Raw genomic sequence first — 18,727 nt, 5'->3', positions numbered from 1 at the left:
AATTTTTTTAATATAAAATACCGTCTCGGGAATCCGAATGAAGTATAGAAATGTCATGTCATCCATCCAATCATTACAATTTATTCAGTGTCTTGCCCCAACCAAGAATCTTTTCAGATCCAATGTTACTATTAACCTACACTGAGAAAAGAAAAACAACACCATTAAGCATCTCAATTGTTGCTCATGTGACTTACAACTTACATGACTCATAGATTCAACTTCTGGCAGAAGCTTGGGAAAGGCCATACAAATTGCAGATGAAAATCATTGTATAAGGCTCTTGAATGATAAAATAGCACCCGTAGAATGTTACATTGTTGATAGTTGTGTTCCCAGTATATGAAAATCCTTTCCTATTGGATAATTTTTTTTTGTAGATTAGACATGGTTGGCAAAAAGGAGGAGAAATGCTTCATCATAAATTCAAAATTTTTTCAAGAAAATTCCTTTCATACCTAAAGAGTCCATGTATGATGTTCATCGCTGCAATGCCAGCGAAATGAAACATCTTTAGGGCCATTTAAGTACCCAGCTTCACCAACACTCTGAACGTAAAGGACAAGTTGTTCTTTAGCAAGAGAAGCAGAATTATTTGAGGCTTCTAGCTGTGACAGAACTATAAAGGATTGCTGTTATACAGGATTCATTAACACAAGATGGTACTTCTCATTAGACAATGTGCATACTCTATTACTTTACCTCATACCTTAATGGTAATGCACTCTCAGTTTTTTTTTTCAACTGTAGGCTCACTCTTCCATCCTGTAACACTTCCAGACATGACTTGATCCCCCGCTAAAATTCTGTGAATGCAAAATAATAGCATTAAAAATACTTTTTCGATAGACAAAAAACCGAAAAGTACCTAATCCATGTTTTATGTTGAACTCATGCCATTTCTGGGTTTCCGTACCACACCCATTTTCAGCCCAAATACGGTCCCACAATTGTTCACTTCCTTCACTGCATGGACTTATTACTAACAATTCTTTTAGTGCAGCACTAACAGAATTTAACTTTAACACACTGTCCGGTGGTAGACTGAATAACTAAACAATAAATAATTGCTTGTTAAAATTTTATACTTATTTTGAATTCTTATTTGAAAAGTTTAGGTACCTGACTGTGTTCGCCTAATGCCAATTCATCCTCATGTTCAGTTAGGGATGAGTTTGGAAAAACCTCCTTCACTGTTTGGAAACTGTTCCGTTCCAATTTGTTCTTTTTCCCTAGCTGAGCTTGTAGACTCAAAATTTTAGCTACAAAACACAAATGAATAAAAGTAAACAAATAGAATCATTACGTATTAGACCTTACCACCCTTAGCTTTGCTGTTATCTAATATTTTGTGTTGTTCCAATAATTGCGCCTGCAGCTTCATAATTTGATCTAATAAAAAATAATTAATAATTGAAAACCAATATAATAATGTTTATACTTACCATCCTTTTGTTGTATTATCTTATCCATTTTTCAATTGTTCCTCCAGCCACGCGTTATTCTCTGTCCACGCTACTGAACTAACTGCGAATGGCATCCAATGGACTGAAATTGCCTACGCCAGTAATAACGAGTCTGAACGGTAGATGGCTACGTGTCGGAAAAAAAGAAAAAAGTGCGATTTTTTTTTCCGACATTTTTTTTTTTTATGTAAAACGGATTGCCATATTGCCATATAGACGTACTCCGCGCATCCTTTTGAACTGTGACGTTTTATTTTTTCCACACAGTTTTTACTATTGCTAAGCTGTTAGTTGCTATGACCGCCATCTGATGTTGTACTGTACAACTACTGAAAAATTTTAATTTCACAGAGCTGTTTCCTTTAACGTAGGAGTGATTCTCCTCCTACGGACGCAGGCGAACAGGAAACAGCTTGGAAGATTTTCTACTACTAATTATATTTATTTCTTTGACCAGCCGGTGAGATAAAAGTATGACGTAGCATTGCAATGCTTGGTTCCAAACTGATATGCGGGCTAATCATGGCACTCAACCGGGATTAGTCTACTTACTTTTTAGAACCTGTTTTTATATAGTTTAAATATTAAAAACAACCAAAAGCCTTTGAATCACTGAAGTTCAATAATGTCACGTTTACCTTACACGTGATTTTCCTGTTACCTATTTAGAGATAATAATTTTTTCAATTATTTATTATTGTGCATAATTGAAACATCAGGTTCAGTGGAAATACCGACTGGGTCGCAAACGATGAAAGGATCCAGTTTTCACGTGCCATTAGAGATGTCTGAAAAGAAAATGGAATTGCTAATGAGTTCTTAAAAGACTGAGCGCTCCTTGTAAACCTTTTTAAGGCAGTGTCACCACCGCGTGAATTTTCTCAGATTGTAAATTTCCAATTCTGTATGGCAAACACGTCATAGAAATTCTAGAAATACGATAGGGTGGCAAGCGTGACAAGCAACAATGAATAATCAAATCCCGAAAGCTTTCGTTCAAACTTGACGCATTTTGCTACGGTATGGTGTACAAAGTTAAGAACTGAGTATTTTGATATCGATAAAATAAAAATATTGGAATACATTTTTTTTCATTGTTTTGCATTGTAAAGCGAGTTGAAGTTGTACAAGTGTAAATAGCCTCGAATCGTCTTTCGCAAAACCATTGAAGAATGGCACACATAACGCTTAATTGGATTTTAAATCCTAGCTTGATTTTTTCGAAGAATTACAATGCGATATCGTCGAAGTTTTTGCCACTTTGACAGAATACATCACGTTAGTTTCACGTACGAAGTTTCACACTAGCCTAACGGATATATTATGCGATGAAACGTTTGAAGTGTTTCCAGTGAATTAGGCTCTTATGTAACGCTTTTTAAGGGAACATAACATTTTCGTATATCAGTACACGGAACTTGAATTATCGGAAAAATTACAAAATAATGCCTCCAAATGAAAGAAACTGGAAGTTAACATGAAGAAACACTACATTTCTGTTGCAATTATCTTTGGTGCATGTGAAATGACAGCATGTACCATTTCGAATGCTTTGTTTCAGTCTTCAATAAGCCTTATGAAATCAAGCCAACAAGTGATCCCGTTATGGAATTGTTGTACCATTAAAGTACCCTAATGTAGCTTCATGTAATTTTGACTGAAAAGAAACAGCGGAAGAACTACGAACATTCAACCGGAATTATTACTGCCTCGGCCCTCTTTGCATAGTTTTCATTTAAAAAAAAAATAATGAAACCAAAATATTAATGCGTTTTCATTATGCCTTCGTTTCATCGTGCCTAGCGCCGAGTTCAATGGCAAACATGAAAGAAAAAACCAGCCGGTAACGATATGCTCAATTATGACTAAAAGCTCGAATGATTCGATTGTTGATACCCGAATAAAGAAACATTGCTCTCCATAAATATTAAATGTTAATTGATTTACATTTTAGGGATTTATCTATAGCGAAATAGTGCATAGCGAGCACTAAGCTTTTAGAGGCTGTAGGCGAACAGGGAAATAAAAATGGGGTTACCGTACATGCATACTCAATCGTATGTTTCTTAAGCATGTAGGACTGACATTAAATTCAAGTATTTTTATTTAAAAAATAGTTGAGAAACTCGCATTTTTTAAAGCTATAATTCAAATTTAGGCCCCATTTATTACAGGAAATGGCACACGTGCACAGGACGCCAATGGTATTTTTGGATGCCCATTACGCAAGACGATGTAAAACATTAGTGCTTTCTACTAGAGCTATCGTGACCGATTAAGAAATGAGGCTAGTCGAGCTTTCGAGCGTGACGGAGCATCGTGAAAGTTTTACTAAAATCTAACTGAATTAAAGATACGGGGTGTCATCCAAGTCAAGTATTTTCAATACGACGCTAGCAAAGAGTGATTTCTTTGCTCAAATGTTTTTAAAAATATAATGAAGGGGGCAAAGTGCAGCAGCATGAAAGAGGTAGTAGTTAAGGGCACTAACCAAGAGGCACTGAGCGGAGGGATTATAAGTAGAGCACAAAAGAGGTTGTACCTTTAGTGATTATTTTACGCTTATGCTGGCGCATTTCAATTTAATTCCTACCGATATCCAGTCTGAGAACTAAAAAAAAAAATAAGACGTGTGAAAGTAATACGCACCATATTTGTGGCGATTTTCCCACCGTAAGAATCAAGGTAAGTGTCCAAAGAGTTAAGGTTTTCCAACTGAGGCATCACTGGCAACAACTGTGACATAGTGGCAATTAGTTATTTTTTCAAGGAAAAGTAGATTAAGTTTTCAAGACATTATAGTGGCTGTGACTGTAGCAATTGGAAGAAAATAATGAGTAAATATGATCTTACGATTTTCGAACGCGATATGATGTTTTGACGGTCGATCACAATAGAATTCCTCTTCATTCAATCTAGTATTCAAGTTGAAGTAAAAACTGTGTCGCCAAATGGTCAGGGGCTACGACATGAAGCTCACAGAGGCACGAAAATCAAGGTGGCGTGCTACTTGTTCAGCCATGGATCAATTCGTGGAATGTAATGCCTAATTATCACTTGACCAAGTTTCAAAAGGTTTCCCTGTTACGCCCATGGCTTGGGGCTTCTTAGTTCAACTTCAATGAATTTTCAAATAAATGAAAATAGATCGCCTTCCAGATAAGACAATTGTACCCAAACGATATTGTCCAGTAAAAAACCTACTAGGTTCTAGGGCAAGTAGAAAGTAGGAGCTATACTTCCATTTCAATGGCGCTTTACTCCTAAATAATGACCAATTAATCACCGTAACAGTGAAAGAAGTGCCAACTGAATTTTTTAATAAACTTTTACTAAGATTCAGTGACAAACCTTTTCCCTCGAAACGTTTCTGCAAATACGTATGGAAATTATTAGTCGCCTTAGTGTAAAACTCATATTTTGCATGCATGTTGTGAATCTCAAATACCTGCAGCAAATTACAATTGCGAGAAATTCAAAATTGTATTAGCGTTGTTTGCTTCCATGTCACCTTCATATATAACATCGATTCCAATATTCAATAAAGCTTGCATATGCTTACGACTAGCAAGAAAAATTTGCATGAATCTAGCGCATGCCACAAGGATTTCTATCAACGTTACTTCAAATAAAAATTTGGCCTCAATATGATAGCTGAGATTACCTCCTCCAACCTGTCTCCGTCAAAGTCCTTGTTTCTTTGTCCGACGTTTGATACTTTTTTTTAATCTGCAAGAGCTTTGGTAACGAATCAATGATTTTCCCACAATTGGTATGAATAGTTTCTGTAAGGCTGTGTTTCATATCGTCCAACAGTGTTTGCAAATTATCGCCAAAGGAATGCTGCGGTAAAATAGTTCGGTTTTTAACACCAAGTGTTACTATTATTGTCCACTTAAATTTAAGGACCTGTTGAATTGAAGAATAAATTGCCTTGAAGGCTGGTTGTTTCTTATTGTGGAAGCTTCCTCTATTTCCATGTAAGACCATGATTCCTTCTTCTTCGGCTGCCTTACAAACACTCATGTACATACTGGAAGTAAAAGAGGATAGTTAATGCACGGCTAGCGGTGGTTTTTTGAATCACTTACCAATGATCTGGACGGTAGTTGTAGTGACAGGGATAAACGTAAAGCTTTTCGGCATAAAAGTGGAAGACTATATTGATGATGTCTTGGTCACCCCAAACGATTTTGGATTTATATTCTTGATATATTGGAACAACATATTTTTCCCAACCAAACTGCCTCATTCTTGTCAAATTCATCAGCATCACTCCCGAGTTTACTCCTGTTTTTACGAAGAATTATTAATATTTAAAATCAATGAAAATTTCATGAACTTTTAACTAATATACCTAAATTCCCATAATAAGGATGCCTTGCAAATCTGTTGTACCATCCAGTAGAATGATCTTCATGCTCAGGTGCAAGAGCAGCCATATGCATTTCATTCATTTTATTGAAGTGTTCCCAAATCTGCAATGGGGAGGTGAGAAAAAGTGTGTCAGTATCCACATACAATACTGAATCCACTTCTTCTAGCAAACTCTATAAAAGGATAAAGATGAATGAAAATTATTAAGTGTTGTATGTAAGAAATGTTACTAGACTAAAACTTACTGGAAGAAAAAGTCTTTGGGATGCACATGGTTTAAATAACTTCTTCCATTCTTCAGCCTTTTCGCGTGGAAAAGTTATAGGACGGAGATCAAGAGACATGTGGTTTAAAACATTGTCAGGCCACTGTTTGACTGTTGCATTCAAGGCAGAAGTTGCATTTTCATCAGCAAATAGTATGAATCTGGTGAAAGTTCTACTCAGAATCAAAGCAGATTTGATCATAACTAGGGTTTCATTGGTCCGATTCCCACACACAACTGCTGCTATGCGAATTTCTTGTGGCTTTTCCTGTTGAACATTTGCAGAGAAATGCCTCTTTAAGGTATTTAACTTTTCTGGCTTTGTAAGCTGAGGCACAGGGGATGTGAAAATTGAATAAATTTTAGAAGGAACTAGCTGCTGGGGTTGTTGCAGTTTCAACACCCAGAAAAAATTCCAGAGGACTAGCAAGAGAGAAATAAACACTCCAGCTCGAATAAAAAGCCAAGTTTTTCTCGCCATTCCTGAAGTCTTGCTTTCGGACTTACATTATCACAATAAGATGAATCCATGTAAGAAAAGTCCGTGACTTTCAGGAATTTTTATCTGGACGATCAGCAGTTCTATCAAAATATTTCGAAAAGCATCATAACGTGCAAATCTTTCAAAGGCAATATGTTCATTGGCCATCTAGTGGACGTTCTTGCAAACCAAATTCAAATTTTTAAAAGGCGGTGGTTAAAAGTGTTGCGATTCATGAGACGTTCACCAGTCATTTTAAACGTTTAGACATTTACATAACACATTAAAATTTATATCAGCACAGACACCGTTTTCTAAGGCTGGCCAAAGCTTATTCCTACAGCTTATAGTATAAAATATCCATTATTTCATTTTACTATCTTAGATCTAAAGAAACCTCTACAGAAGCAGTAGGAGTGCACATATCATTAAATGAATTATTCCGTGTGAACCACACTTATACAACCCTCAATTGGATTTATTCTCTTGTCTCGTGAATAAAATAAAAAATTAACTGCAATCAGGAATAGACTGCGTCATAACAAACTGCCTTAAACCTAAAATTTGAATGCCCAAGTAATCCAATTATAACTGCATCGTACCCGAAGGTGTACGCACAAATGCATAATCCTTGCCAGCAACCCAGAGATGTAATTATATTGTGAATGGAAAATAGCTGCAATACAGTTTTATCCCATTGACGATTTTTAAAATAAACTGATAAAAAACTGAATCAATTAATGGGGGATTTCTTTTTATCGATTGGCGCTCTTCCGTAGCAAAGGAAAACACTGCAATAATCAGAAAGTAAAGAGGAGACAGCCTATTCTTTTACAATACAATACGCGAAATCTGATTATACGGTAACACCCAGCTTAAGTTGCAATTGCTAGCTTGCCGCCCATCAAACGTTTTCAATGAGAGAAAAATTTTTGTTTACGAATGTTCTTTTTAAGCGTTACGAGCTTCAGAATTCCCCTACTCCTTCTATCAATCCGATTACTCTTTACGAGCAACTTAAAAGCTAACGTAGTCTTTGTCCAAGCGATCGTGATACATTTGGTCGGATTCCTTGCATAGTTATAGGTAACAGCATCATCATAGTACAAGCCCATCAAAATAAAAATCGAAACGTCCTACAGCTTCAAATCATTTACTCGATAGGTTTTTTTTTCTTTATAAACTGAATAGGAATCTAGAACGATTAGTAGAAAAAAAAAATTATACCTTGAACATAGTCTTTCGGGCTTTTCTAAACAAAATTTTACGATAATAAAAGTTTATGGCGTTATGAGGCCATAAGATTACACTCATAATTTTACTGACGCAAACTACGATGAAGGGGTTATAAGAAGGAGAAAACAACATTTGGCGCAACTAAAAAAAAAATGAAAAAATCTAAGCTAAATCGACTTTGCTGCAAGAGGGAAAGCGATTTTTTGTTATATAAGCCCATAACAATACTCCAATCGCAAACGCACGCCCATCCTAGAATTTTCTTCGCCAGCTGGTTCAAAGCCCTTAGCCCTTGTCTAACTCAATTAAAGATACAGCATATCACAATCTGGTAGGGGCAGTGCATCTTTATACATGACGCGCATCTATGAGGCCATTCAAACGTTTCGCCTCTACTTGAATTTCAGGCATAAATTAAAGGGAAGACGTGGGGGGTAAAAGTGACGTGCGGTATTTAAACATACAATAGCCATTGTATCCTCACCAACGAGCCCATTCGTCAGGTAGACGAGAGAAGAGTTGAGTCTCAGCTCTGAAGTTACAGTTTCGAATAATAGACGACGACATCTTAACAACAAGATGGACAATCAACTAAACGAAAGTTTTGCTTACCGATCTGCTGGGAAGCCACCGGTTGTTTGGGGCTTTCCTCCAGGTGCATCCATCATCGACACAGTTCCAGAAGATATGCTGGATATGATTCATCCTCACTGGCGAAAATTCCCCCCTGTCAATCCAATGTGGCACTATCTGCTTGTAAGTTGTTATTGTTAACGTTGGATTGAGACATTTCTAAGATTATGAATTGAGCTTTGTAAGTTCACCTTGTAGTACCTGTTATAATCATTTACTTTTCTGTAGGGACTCCTCTACATTGTATTGGGTATCACCTCCATCACGGGTATGTCGATAATCCTAAATTTGAACTTTTGTCATCATGCTTAAGAGAATGTATTATATTGTTTTTATTCACCTATTAATTCAGGCAATTCCTTGGTTCTTCATCTGTTTATGAAAACAAAAGATTTAAGAACACCAGCCAACATGTTTGTTGTGAATTTGGCTTTCTCCGACTTGTGCATGATGATCACGCAGTTTCCAATGTTTGTCCTCAACTGCTTCAACGGTGGAGTTTGGCTTTTTGGGCCATTCTTGTGTGAATTATACGCCTGCACCGGCTCTATTTTCGGATTGTGTAGCATCTGTACAATGGCTGCCATCAGTTACGATCGCTATAACGTTATCGTCAATGGGATGAACGGAACGCGTATGACCTACGGTAAGCCGGATGCACCTCGTCTAAATAATTTCAGGGAATGAATAAGAAAATTTAATCAAGAAATTCATATGGTTATTTACTACATAGGCTATAATGTAATTTGTCATAATTGTTTTAAAAATCAAAAGGTAGAGCGGGTGCATTTATTTTATTCGTCTGGGCTTACGCCATTGGATGGAGTATCACTCCCTTCATCGGCTGGGGACGATACATACCGGAAGGAATTTTAGATTCCTGCTCATTTGATTATCTAACTCGGGATGCGGTGGTACTAATGCCTCAACTACATACAACTCGCGTACAAAATTAACCAGAATGAAATCGCTTGATTTTCTATTCCTTTTAAATCAGACTGTTTCTTACACTTGCTGCCTCTTCGTTTTTGACTATTGCATGCCACTTATTATCATCGTATTCTGCTATTACCACATTGTTGGAGCTATCATCCACCATGAAAAGGCTTTGCGTGAGCAAGCAAAGAAAATGAATGTAACATCGCTTCGTTCAAATGCCGACCAGAATGCTCAGAGTGCTGAAATTCGTGTCGCAAAAGTTGCTATGGCCAACATCGCTCTTTGGGTGGCTATGTGGACTCCCTACGCTACCATTTGTTTGCAAGGAGCTGTTGGAAATCAAGACAAGATCACACCGTTGGTTACTATTTTGCCAGCATTGATTGCTAAAAGTGCTTCAATAGCTAATCCGATTGTCTACGCCATCTCGCATCCGAAGTATCGCCTGGTAAGATGCCCATCATTCCAATTAAGGCCTTATCGATTGGGCTGTACTTAAAATTAATTTTTTTCTTTCTTTTCGTAAAAGGCTTTGCAAACCGCTCTTCCGTGGTTTTGCATCAACGAGAAAGCTCCCCCCGGTGGAGAAACGCAGTCGCAAACCTCTGCCTGTACTGCTAGTACCAGCTAGATGAGATCAAATGTGGATTGCCCTTCTTGCCTAAAGCTAACGATCGAAACAAAGAATTTACTTTAAGCGAAATTACTCATTCTTATGTACCTACGTGTTACAGTCTAGCGGTGTAATCCCTTAATGGACAGAATTAGTGTGCTTTACTAGTTGAGTTTACGTGGACGACGAAAAATTTTCTTCCGTTTACCTAGTGAACTGAACTTGTTAAATTGTTGACATACCAAACGAAAAAAGTAGCTATTTTGCAGCGTAACGAAAAAAGCTTGCTTGTAAGTAATTCTTTATATATTATTAGTTTAAGTGAATCAATTTTCGGTATGATGTATGCAACAATATGACCTTAATTTGTGACCTAATTCGATTTTATGATTATATGGAAGGTAGTGATTCTTATATTTTAAACACATATTACTATACGCAATTGTTCAACACGTTACCTAATAGGATTAAACGACCCAAGCATACGTTAAACTGTGTCTTATTCTACAGTTTCACACTCAACCCTCAGAATTTCTATCAGACATAATTTTAAGTGGAATTTCGTGAATTCCCGTTTTGGCTGCATTCTAATTTTCGGGAGACGTATGATAGAACAGTAAGTTATCCAGCTGTCTACGTTGGCAAGCATTTGCGGAAACGAGTAATAACAGTTTGCATTTCGTAATTAACCCCTTATAGACGCTTGTAAGGAGCAGCTAAGGTATAACGATACGAGATACCATAAAATTTGATGCAAAACATACCTTATCATCTGCTGTGCAATGCTGAAATCAAAAGGCCGTCCAATCTTCCCTAACTGAACGGAATACTCCGGTACAACGTGGTGTAAATTCCACGGCAAGGAGGTCGCCGCTGATGTTTCATCGACGTCGAATAAATTATCTAGATCAACATCCAAGAGAATGTTTCCCAACTATGCTTTGATGAATTTTTTCGTTAAGTACCTTAATCAATCCGTTGGTGCTTTGTAGTAGACGTAGATGCACAGTACAATAGACGTTCACCACGCAACGGAAGTTTTCCCCGCCGAAGATGTAGGCCTGCTCCGTATCTTGCGTGAATTAGAAAACGTTAGTACGTTGCTACAATAATTACAAAAATATAATGGGATTAAAAAAATAACTCACGCGACCTCTTTTCCCGGACGCGTTGGCATGTGTTGCTAGAAATAGACCAGGATGAGCCAAACAAGCAGGTACATATCCGATGTTGCTAGGGAGACGTGAAGCGCATTTGGCTACTAGTACACACTACCAGTTATGATCTCAATACAGGCCATAACGAACGAGCCAAAACTAAAATGGTTTCGCTATTTCTATTTGGGTCGGCAAGGATCAAGAATCATGCGGGCTTTCCTCGGCTTTCAAGTTCAACTCTGTGTTAAAACCAACCAAAATTGTTATATCGGTAATATACCCTACCTGACAATATCCCCAGTTATTCACGCACACTGGAAACCTTTCAAATTTGTTTGGCTTCTTCACGGCTAGAAGAACGATGTGTTTTTCTCTCTGAAAAAAGAAAATGTGCTATGGAAAATTGGCTTTGATGTAGCACATGGATGATCCAGCTACATGTATGATACACCTACTACGTTACGTAATTAAAAAAAAAGGATTTAAAGTACTAAACCTTGCTTACCAATCTCGTTAGACGCAGTCTTACCCTCACATAGATTGATGTTCAGGAAAACAAGGGTAAGCCATGCTTAGCTAACGATGTAGTTCAGGACCTTCCTAAATAATGTGGGGGGGGGGGGGGGGGGAGTCTGTCAGAAGTGAAGGTCAATGTCAGGATTTAGTTTACCTTCATTGGCTGAATCTGTGTAAAAACCCATTTTAATAAGCCAATTAGTTTGTAATTCATTAAAGGTCATCACTTACCGGGGTGGTAATCGAACAGGTATAAATATCACCTCGTTAAAACAGGTACTTTAAAAGCCTGAAACATCCGAGTGACTGATCCAGTCGAAAGGGCAATCAGCCAGAGCTCAAGTAACTCTCTTTCAGCTTGTTTGTTTTTCCTTAAAATTTTTTAAAGAATTATCATATACGTTAAAATCTATTTGCTACAGATTGTCAAAAAAATGTCCAACGTCAGCGGTTATCCAATGGTTGCTTTTCGCTCCAGCGGGCCATCCGGGACGCCGGTACTTTGGGGTTATCCACCTGGACTTTCCATCGTTGATCTGGTTCCGGACGATATGAAGGCGTTAACGCATCCTCACTGGAATAAATTTCACCTGTCAATCCAATGTGGCACTACTTGCTGGTAACTAATTTTGCTTCACATCGAGGTGTTCTTATGTGCTTCTAAAGTTCTTTGCTATTTTTAGGGACTCGCCTACATCCTTCTTGGTGCCATTTCCATCACAGGTAGAGCAAAGCTATTGTCCGTTTGCTTTCAAAACATCAATCATGCAAGTTTGTTTTGTGAGCTAGGCAATTCCTTGGTTCTTCATCTTTTCACGAAATCACAGGATTTGAGAACTCCAGCCAACATCTTTGTCGTCAATTTGGCATTTTCTGACCTCTGCATGATGATCTCGCAGTGTCCCATGTTCGTTTATAACAGCTTCAACGGAGGAGTTTGGCTTTTTGGGCCTTTCATGTGTGAACTCTACGCATGCACCGGCTCTGTTTTTGGATTGTGTAGTATCTGCACTATGGCCGCCATCAGCTACGATCGCTATAACGTTATCGTTAATGGGATGAACGGAACACGCATGACTTACGGTAAGCCGGACGTACCTCATCTAAATAATTTCAGGGAATGAATAAAAAAAATTTAATCAAGAAATTCATATGGTTAATTACTGCTAAGGCTGTCATGTAATTTATCTTAATAATTTAAAAAATCAAAAGGCAGAGCAGGTGCATTTATTTTATTCGTCTGGGCTTACTCCATTGGCTGGAGCATCACTCCGTTTGTCGGCTGGGGACGGTATATTCCGGAAGGAATTTTAGATTCCTGCTCATTTGATTATCTAACTCGGGATGCGGTGGTATTAATGCTTCAGCTACATAAAAATTGCGCGCAAATTAACTAAAATAAAATCGCTTCGTTTGTTCTTTCTTTTCTAATCAGACTGTTTCTTACACTTGCTGTCTATTCGTCTTTGATTACTGCCTGCCCTTTATTATCATCGTATTCTGCTATTACCACATTGTTGGAGCCATCATTCATCATGAAAAGGCGCTGCGAGAACAAGCAAAGAAAATGAATGTAACATCGCTTAGGTCAAATGCCGACCAAAATGCCCAGAGCGCAGAAATTCGTGTCGCCAAAATCGCCATGATGAATATTTCTCTTTGGGTAGCTATGTGGACACCATATGCTGCAATCGTTTTACAAGGTGCTGTTGGGAACCAAGATAAGATAACACCTTTGGTCACCATTTTGCCGGCATTGATTGCTAAGAGTGCCTCGATCGCTAATCCAATCATTTACGCTATTTCTCATCCAAAATACCGCCTGGTAATTCATTAAGCTTACAATTTTGCATCACAACATGATGAAGTTTCCTTTGTAACTCAAAGGCTTTGCAAGCGGAACTTCCGTGGTTCTGCATCAATGAGAAACATCGACTGGAGGACGTGGCGAAGATTCCCAATCAACAATTACCAGCAATACAACTTCTTCAGATGTGTCTATGCCTTGAGTATTTGATGCAATCCTTACGTTCTAGAGTACACAAAATGATACGAAAAATGGTCAAACGAAACCTTCCGGAGCTCCACAAGGAACCTTACGGAACTTTACGAATTCTGAAAATGCAATTATTATTATTATATTAAATTCGGAGTGGATTGTTAACACACTCTTTCCTGTTTAGTTACCCTGAAAGACTATATAGCCCATTCTACTGTAATCAAATTAACCTTTGTTTGCAAGCTTTACCTGGTGAAAAATATAACAATACCTGTAAAGTACATGTTCCTCTAGCGTATTTTCCTCTTTCAAAAGCGAATGGTCTTACGAGGATTGTTATAGCCACATTTGGGAAATGATTGAGCTAGTCACATAAAAGCAAAAATTTAAACTTCTAGTAAGTTTCAAGCTACAGCGAGTGTAGTTCGATATGCCTTTAAGAGTTCTTATCTTCGCAAAAACTACTTTCGCGCTTTCATTCACCCGCAAGCGAAAACGCGGACCACCAAAGAAAAGCTATGACGTAATTTACGGAAATAACGAAAACAAACAGCCCGATTTCAATTAAGGAAATTTACCTCTCATAACGCCGAAATAGCTCAGTTGGGAGAGCGTTAGACTGAAGATCTAAAGGTCCCTGGTTCGATCCCGGGTTTCGGCAATATCTTTTGAGAAATGTACCTTTCCTCTTTTTTGGGTAGCGACCGGAAAAACACTAGGTCACTGTAAGACCATTATCTACATAAAGGAAAAAAAAAGATACGTTTACTGGAAGCAAACAGCGTTAGTCATGTTAAGCCGACGTTTCATTGACTTATTTAAACGAGACAAGCCATTAAATACCGACAAAAGGTAAAAAGGAGACATTTCATGTCAAGCACACAATGTTAAAAGCAATAAGAATGAAATCAAGCACGTTGAGCAAATAATGTTATACTATTATCAACTTCTACGTTAAACGCGCTATAGACAATAGAATTAAGATAAACGGGCAATTAATATAGTTCCATAGTACCTTCTGCATTAACTTTTGTGGAAAGAGCAATCAAAAGTGCTAGTAATGGTAAGCAACCTCTGCACCGTGACGGGCACAATTTCGAAATAAACTTACAGTAGGATGAAGTTTTGAAAACCAATAAAAGCCATTGACGGACTGTCTTAGCTCCCCTCCCCTTTACCCTAACGTAATTTGCCCGTTTGCATACGTCATAGTCATATAAAAACATCGTAAGTACCGTATAAATGTTTTCTTTCTGCCTGAAAGCAATCTTATTAGGCATCATCGTACGAAGATTAAACGAATAGCCAACGGGATAACGATGTCCCGTTTAACAGTGACGGGCGTGGTTAAATGGATTTGATCAAGGTACTGAGATAATCGGCATGCGCGTACTACGGAGCCAAACGGAAGGATTCCTCAATTACTGATCAACCTATACGGTATCTCTGTTGCACTATGATCCATTTACGATTTAGAATGGTATAAGTCTGTTTATGTAATTTACGTAAATGGCTACGTCAAATCTTTGCAACGATATATCCAACGAAACCCTTGAAAGGCGGGACGTGATATCAACTAGCAACGATACGTAAAGGATAATCTCAATCGAAATATAAACGAACCGTTAACGGTGATCCATCCTAGTCTAGATCCAGTAGTTGAACGAGATTCACCTGAGCGAAGCTGCTTCCTTCCGTTTCCTATTGAGTCAAGAGGCAGAAGGAAGCATTTAGCGAAAAACTTTGCTTTGAAACATGTCCAATCATACAGATATTCAAGCATTTGCCTACCGTGCAGGGGAGCAAATTACGTGGGGCTACCCTCCAGGAGTTTCTATTGTCGATCTGGTCCCAGAAGATATGAAGTCAACAATTCATCCTCACTGGAACAAATTTCCACCAGTCAATCCGATGTGGCACTACATCCTGGTAATTCAATTCCTTCAAGTTTTACCTTGTGAAATTTTTAGAGATAGAATGTTAATATTTTGGTTAATATAAAATATTTATAGGGACTTGCCTACATTATTTTGGGCACCATCTCCATTTTTGGTAACTTAGGACTGCCACTCGTTTCAAAATCCAAAACTGAAACTTGCATGTTTTGTTTCTTGTCGCTTTGTTTAGGCAACGGACTTGTCCTCCATCTTTTTTCTAAGACCAAAGATTTGAAAACTCCGGCCAATATGTTTGTCGTCAACTTGGCATTCTCCGATATGTGCATGATGATCACACAATTCCCAATGTTTGTCTACAACAGCTTTAACGGAGGTGTCTGGTTATTCGGTCCTTTCCTTTGCGAGTTGTACTCTTGCACAGCATCTGTTTTTGGATTGGGCAGTATTACAACCATGGCTGCAATTAGTTACGATCGTTACAACGTCATCGTCAACGGAATGAATGGGCCGCGCATGACTTACAGTATGATTTGCTTTCCCACTACATACACTATAGAGATATTTACTGTTTAACTGTGTGCAAATAACGGATGCACTGGATTTTATGTACAGAAAAAGCTGCAGGCCTTATCACTTTTTGCTGGTGTTACGCAATTTTGTGGAGTATTTTCCCTTTCCTTGGATGGGGTGCTTACATACCTGAAGGCATCTTGGATTCATGTGGGTTTGATTACCTGACACGCGAGACTAGGGTAATTTTTTACGCAAAAGTGATAAACAATTTTTTAAAACAGCGTTTGCTAAACAGATTGTATCCTACACTTGTTGTGTCTTCGTCTCCAACTATTGCACGCCACTCCTTATCATCAGTTACTGCTACTATCACATTGTTCAAGCTATTTTTCATCATGAAAAGGCGTTGCGTGAGCAGGCAAAGAAAATGAACGTAACATCGCTTCGTTCCAACGTCGACCAGAATGCTCAGAGTGCTGAGATCCGTGTCGCCAAAGTCGCTCTAGCAAACATCGCACTTTGGGTTGGAATGTGGACACCGTATGCAGCAATTGTTTTGCAAGGAGCTGTCGGAAATCAGGCAAAAATCACACCGTTGGTCACCATTTTGCCAGCCTTGATTTGCAAATGTGCCTCGATCGCCAACCCTATTGTCTACGCTATTTCGCATCCAAAATATCGACTGGTAAGAAATAATTGTATAATCCCTTTTATTTGAAATGTAATTCTTTTTTAATTTGTTAAAAGGCTTTGCAAAAAGAACTACCATGGTTTTGTATCAACGAGAAAGCGCCAACTGGAACCGATACTCAGTCAACCGGATCGGCTGTTACATCTGCATCCAGTGCCTCGGCAACGTAAGCGGATGATCTTCTGTAAGCTCCAGTGGAATTTTTTGCTTTTGACTTGATGTGCCTCTGATAAAGCAAACGAATGAAATTTTAAATTATGTACTCTTAGGTTGCTGCTAAAACTCGTCCATTACGAAACGAAAACCAAAACTGAACACAGCATACTGTTTCTTTAAGAAAAATGCTGGTTTCTTACCCATATAGTAGCTTTTTCATGTAATCACATTAACGTAGTGTGTGTAATCACAGCGTAAAGACGATAGAATTCAATCCATTTCCTTTTCACACATGAGCATTGTAACCAGACTGGAAAGCTCAAAAAAAGAAAAAAAACTAATAAAACAATTAGATACAATTCTAAAGCTTGTTTGAATTGATAAAGTTAACATAGTAGAAAAACGTGACTTAACACAAACAAGACTGGACATTATATAACAATCCGTTTCTCAGGTGTCATTAATGGGGGTTAAATTTCACAAAACAAGACCTTAGATAAACGTGTGCCATGTAAAATTTTACTCATGTCTTCATAAATCAAGAGTCCCTGGATTATTTGGTCGATATAAATGCTTACGTCTAAAGTACGTAATGCTAACACGATACTTACAGTATTCTGGGATTAAAAGTCTCCTGTACAAAACGTTAGATCAAGAGAAAAACATGTACAGTCTCAAGAGGAAAACACAACAACTCTATCCACCAACGAATCTCGTGTCTCACTGGCATTCCAATAACCTGCGGACAAATGGGTGTTTTTCTATCTTAGCCTCTCTAAGCAGCAAATGGTAGCCTATCCTCCAAGTATTGTGTATCTACGTATTAGAATCTATGGTAATGGGGGGAAATTCGTGAAAAGAAAAACCCATTACGTCATGCCATCTGAAACATATTACAAATAGCTTCCTGTCCCACAGTTACTACATTCTTAAACCAGATTTCATGTAAAATGATTGACCATCTCCCACACTTACCTGTGTCCTGGCAGTAGTTTTGGTGCTGACCTTGCTTCAAACGTAAACCCTACCTCGCCGACTGTTCCTGCTGAGTTAGAATCACCACTTGATGCTAGCCAGCTCTGACAGAGATGAACACTATGATGTTGTCAAGAAAGCCCCACAATAAATTAAACACACAACACTCGATAATGCCACATACACGTTTATTGGAGGCACAGAAAATCTGAAGTCTGAACTGCTTCAGAGCGCCATTAATGTCGTAGTGACAGTTAGCTCAAAGGGTAGGCTAACCCTTAAATGGGGAGGTTGGGTCAAGAATGAAAGGTGATTGGAGGAAAAGAAATCGAAGCGGCCATCATGGATTTCTCGAATACAAGTGCTTGTGGTTGTATACTCATTGCTGTGATCGAATAAGTATCACGTTGTTAATAATCACAATTACAATGAATGTGAAATCTGTTGAATTTATTGCTTCTTGTGATGAAAAGGAAATAAAACTCAAACACAACGCCAGTATGTTTTAAGAATTTTGTGGTATTTACAAGAAAAGAACTGAATTTTTTTATGTACAGCAGACGAAACTCATACCTTGCTCTGCTTTCTCCACAGTGGCAACCGTCGGGATCCAGTTGACTCATTTAAGGATAAATCCTCCGTAAAGGTAGCTGAAGACTGCCGTGGAGGTGAAGACTACCTGTGCACTTTGCCATCGCTACGAGAGAAGCAACTCTCGTAGTGGTCTTTTTCCGGCGAATGCATGCATGTGGGAGATGGCAATATTGCTCACCATCCCGTCACTTGCAATGCAAACTTGTGCCACGAAAAAG

At 38.2% G+C, this 18,727-nt stretch overlaps 4 protein-coding genes, 1 long non-coding RNA gene and 1 other non-coding gene across 6 annotated transcripts; 4 read left to right on the top strand and 2 right to left on the bottom strand.

Annotated features, from left to right (window-relative positions):
- Positions 1-4,869: 4,869 nt before the first annotated feature.
- LOC130692152 (glucoside xylosyltransferase 1-like) lies at positions 4,870-6,730 on the bottom strand. Its single transcript, XM_057515232.2, has 6 exons — positions 6,089-6,730; positions 5,824-6,016; positions 5,558-5,756; positions 5,376-5,499; positions 5,141-5,309; positions 4,870-5,076 (listed from the first exon to the last, which is right to left on the bottom strand). Exons 1-6 carry the CDS (start codon positions 6,587-6,589, stop codon positions 4,925-4,927), a joined length of 1,338 nt encoding a protein of 445 aa, XP_057371215.1. The 5' UTR covers positions 6,590-6,730; the 3' UTR covers positions 4,870-4,924.
- A 1,553-nt stretch (positions 6,731-8,283) lies between these two features.
- Positions 8,284-10,427, top strand: LOC130692153 (compound eye opsin BCRH2-like). The gene is made up of 6 exons (XM_059497578.1): positions 8,284-8,581; positions 8,687-8,726; positions 8,811-9,104; positions 9,233-9,372; positions 9,456-9,845; positions 9,927-10,427. The coding sequence occupies exons 1-6, from the start codon at positions 8,405-8,407 to the stop codon at positions 10,026-10,028; spliced, it is 1,143 nt and encodes a 380-aa protein (XP_059353561.1). The 5' UTR covers positions 8,284-8,404; the 3' UTR covers positions 10,029-10,427.
- LOC130692166 (uncharacterized) lies at positions 8,984-11,106 on the bottom strand. The gene is made up of 3 exons (XR_009001357.2): positions 10,976-11,106; positions 10,775-10,913; positions 8,984-9,124 (listed from the first exon to the last, which is right to left on the bottom strand). It is a non-coding gene; the product is annotated as an uncharacterized LOC130692166 (long non-coding RNA).
- A 900-nt stretch (positions 11,107-12,006) lies between these two features.
- On the top strand, positions 12,007-13,941 carry LOC132088571 (compound eye opsin BCRH1-like). The gene is given in 8 exon segments (XM_059497556.1): positions 12,007-12,025; positions 12,106-12,268; positions 12,271-12,302; positions 12,367-12,406; positions 12,473-12,766; positions 12,896-13,035; positions 13,119-13,508; positions 13,571-13,941. Coding segments are annotated over 7 exon segments (1,305 nt in total). The 5' UTR covers positions 12,007-12,025; positions 12,106-12,117; the 3' UTR covers positions 13,829-13,941.
- Positions 13,942-14,270: 329 nt separating this feature from the next.
- On the top strand, positions 14,271-14,343 carry Trnaf-gaa (transfer RNA phenylalanine (anticodon GAA)). The gene has a single exon. It is a non-coding gene; the product is annotated as a tRNA-Phe (tRNA).
- A 966-nt stretch (positions 14,344-15,309) lies between these two features.
- Positions 15,310-17,286, top strand: LOC132088578 (compound eye opsin BCRH2-like). Its single transcript, XM_059497577.1, has 6 exons — positions 15,310-15,611; positions 15,695-15,734; positions 15,810-16,103; positions 16,193-16,332; positions 16,389-16,778; positions 16,841-17,286. The coding sequence occupies exons 1-6, from the start codon at positions 15,438-15,440 to the stop codon at positions 16,952-16,954; spliced, it is 1,152 nt and encodes a 383-aa protein (XP_059353560.1). The 5' UTR covers positions 15,310-15,437; the 3' UTR covers positions 16,955-17,286.
- The last annotated feature ends 1,441 nt before the right edge of the window (positions 17,287-18,727 follow it).

The sequence above is a fragment of the Daphnia carinata genome, chromosome 1, assembly GCF_022539665.2.
Source record: "Daphnia carinata strain CSIRO-1 chromosome 1, CSIRO_AGI_Dcar_HiC_V3, whole genome shotgun sequence".
Classification (NCBI taxonomy): Eukaryota; Metazoa; Arthropoda; class Branchiopoda; order Diplostraca; family Daphniidae; genus Daphnia; species Daphnia carinata.
The sequence above is the reverse complement of the archived record's forward strand: the minus strand, read 5'-3'. Positions and strand labels throughout refer to the sequence as shown.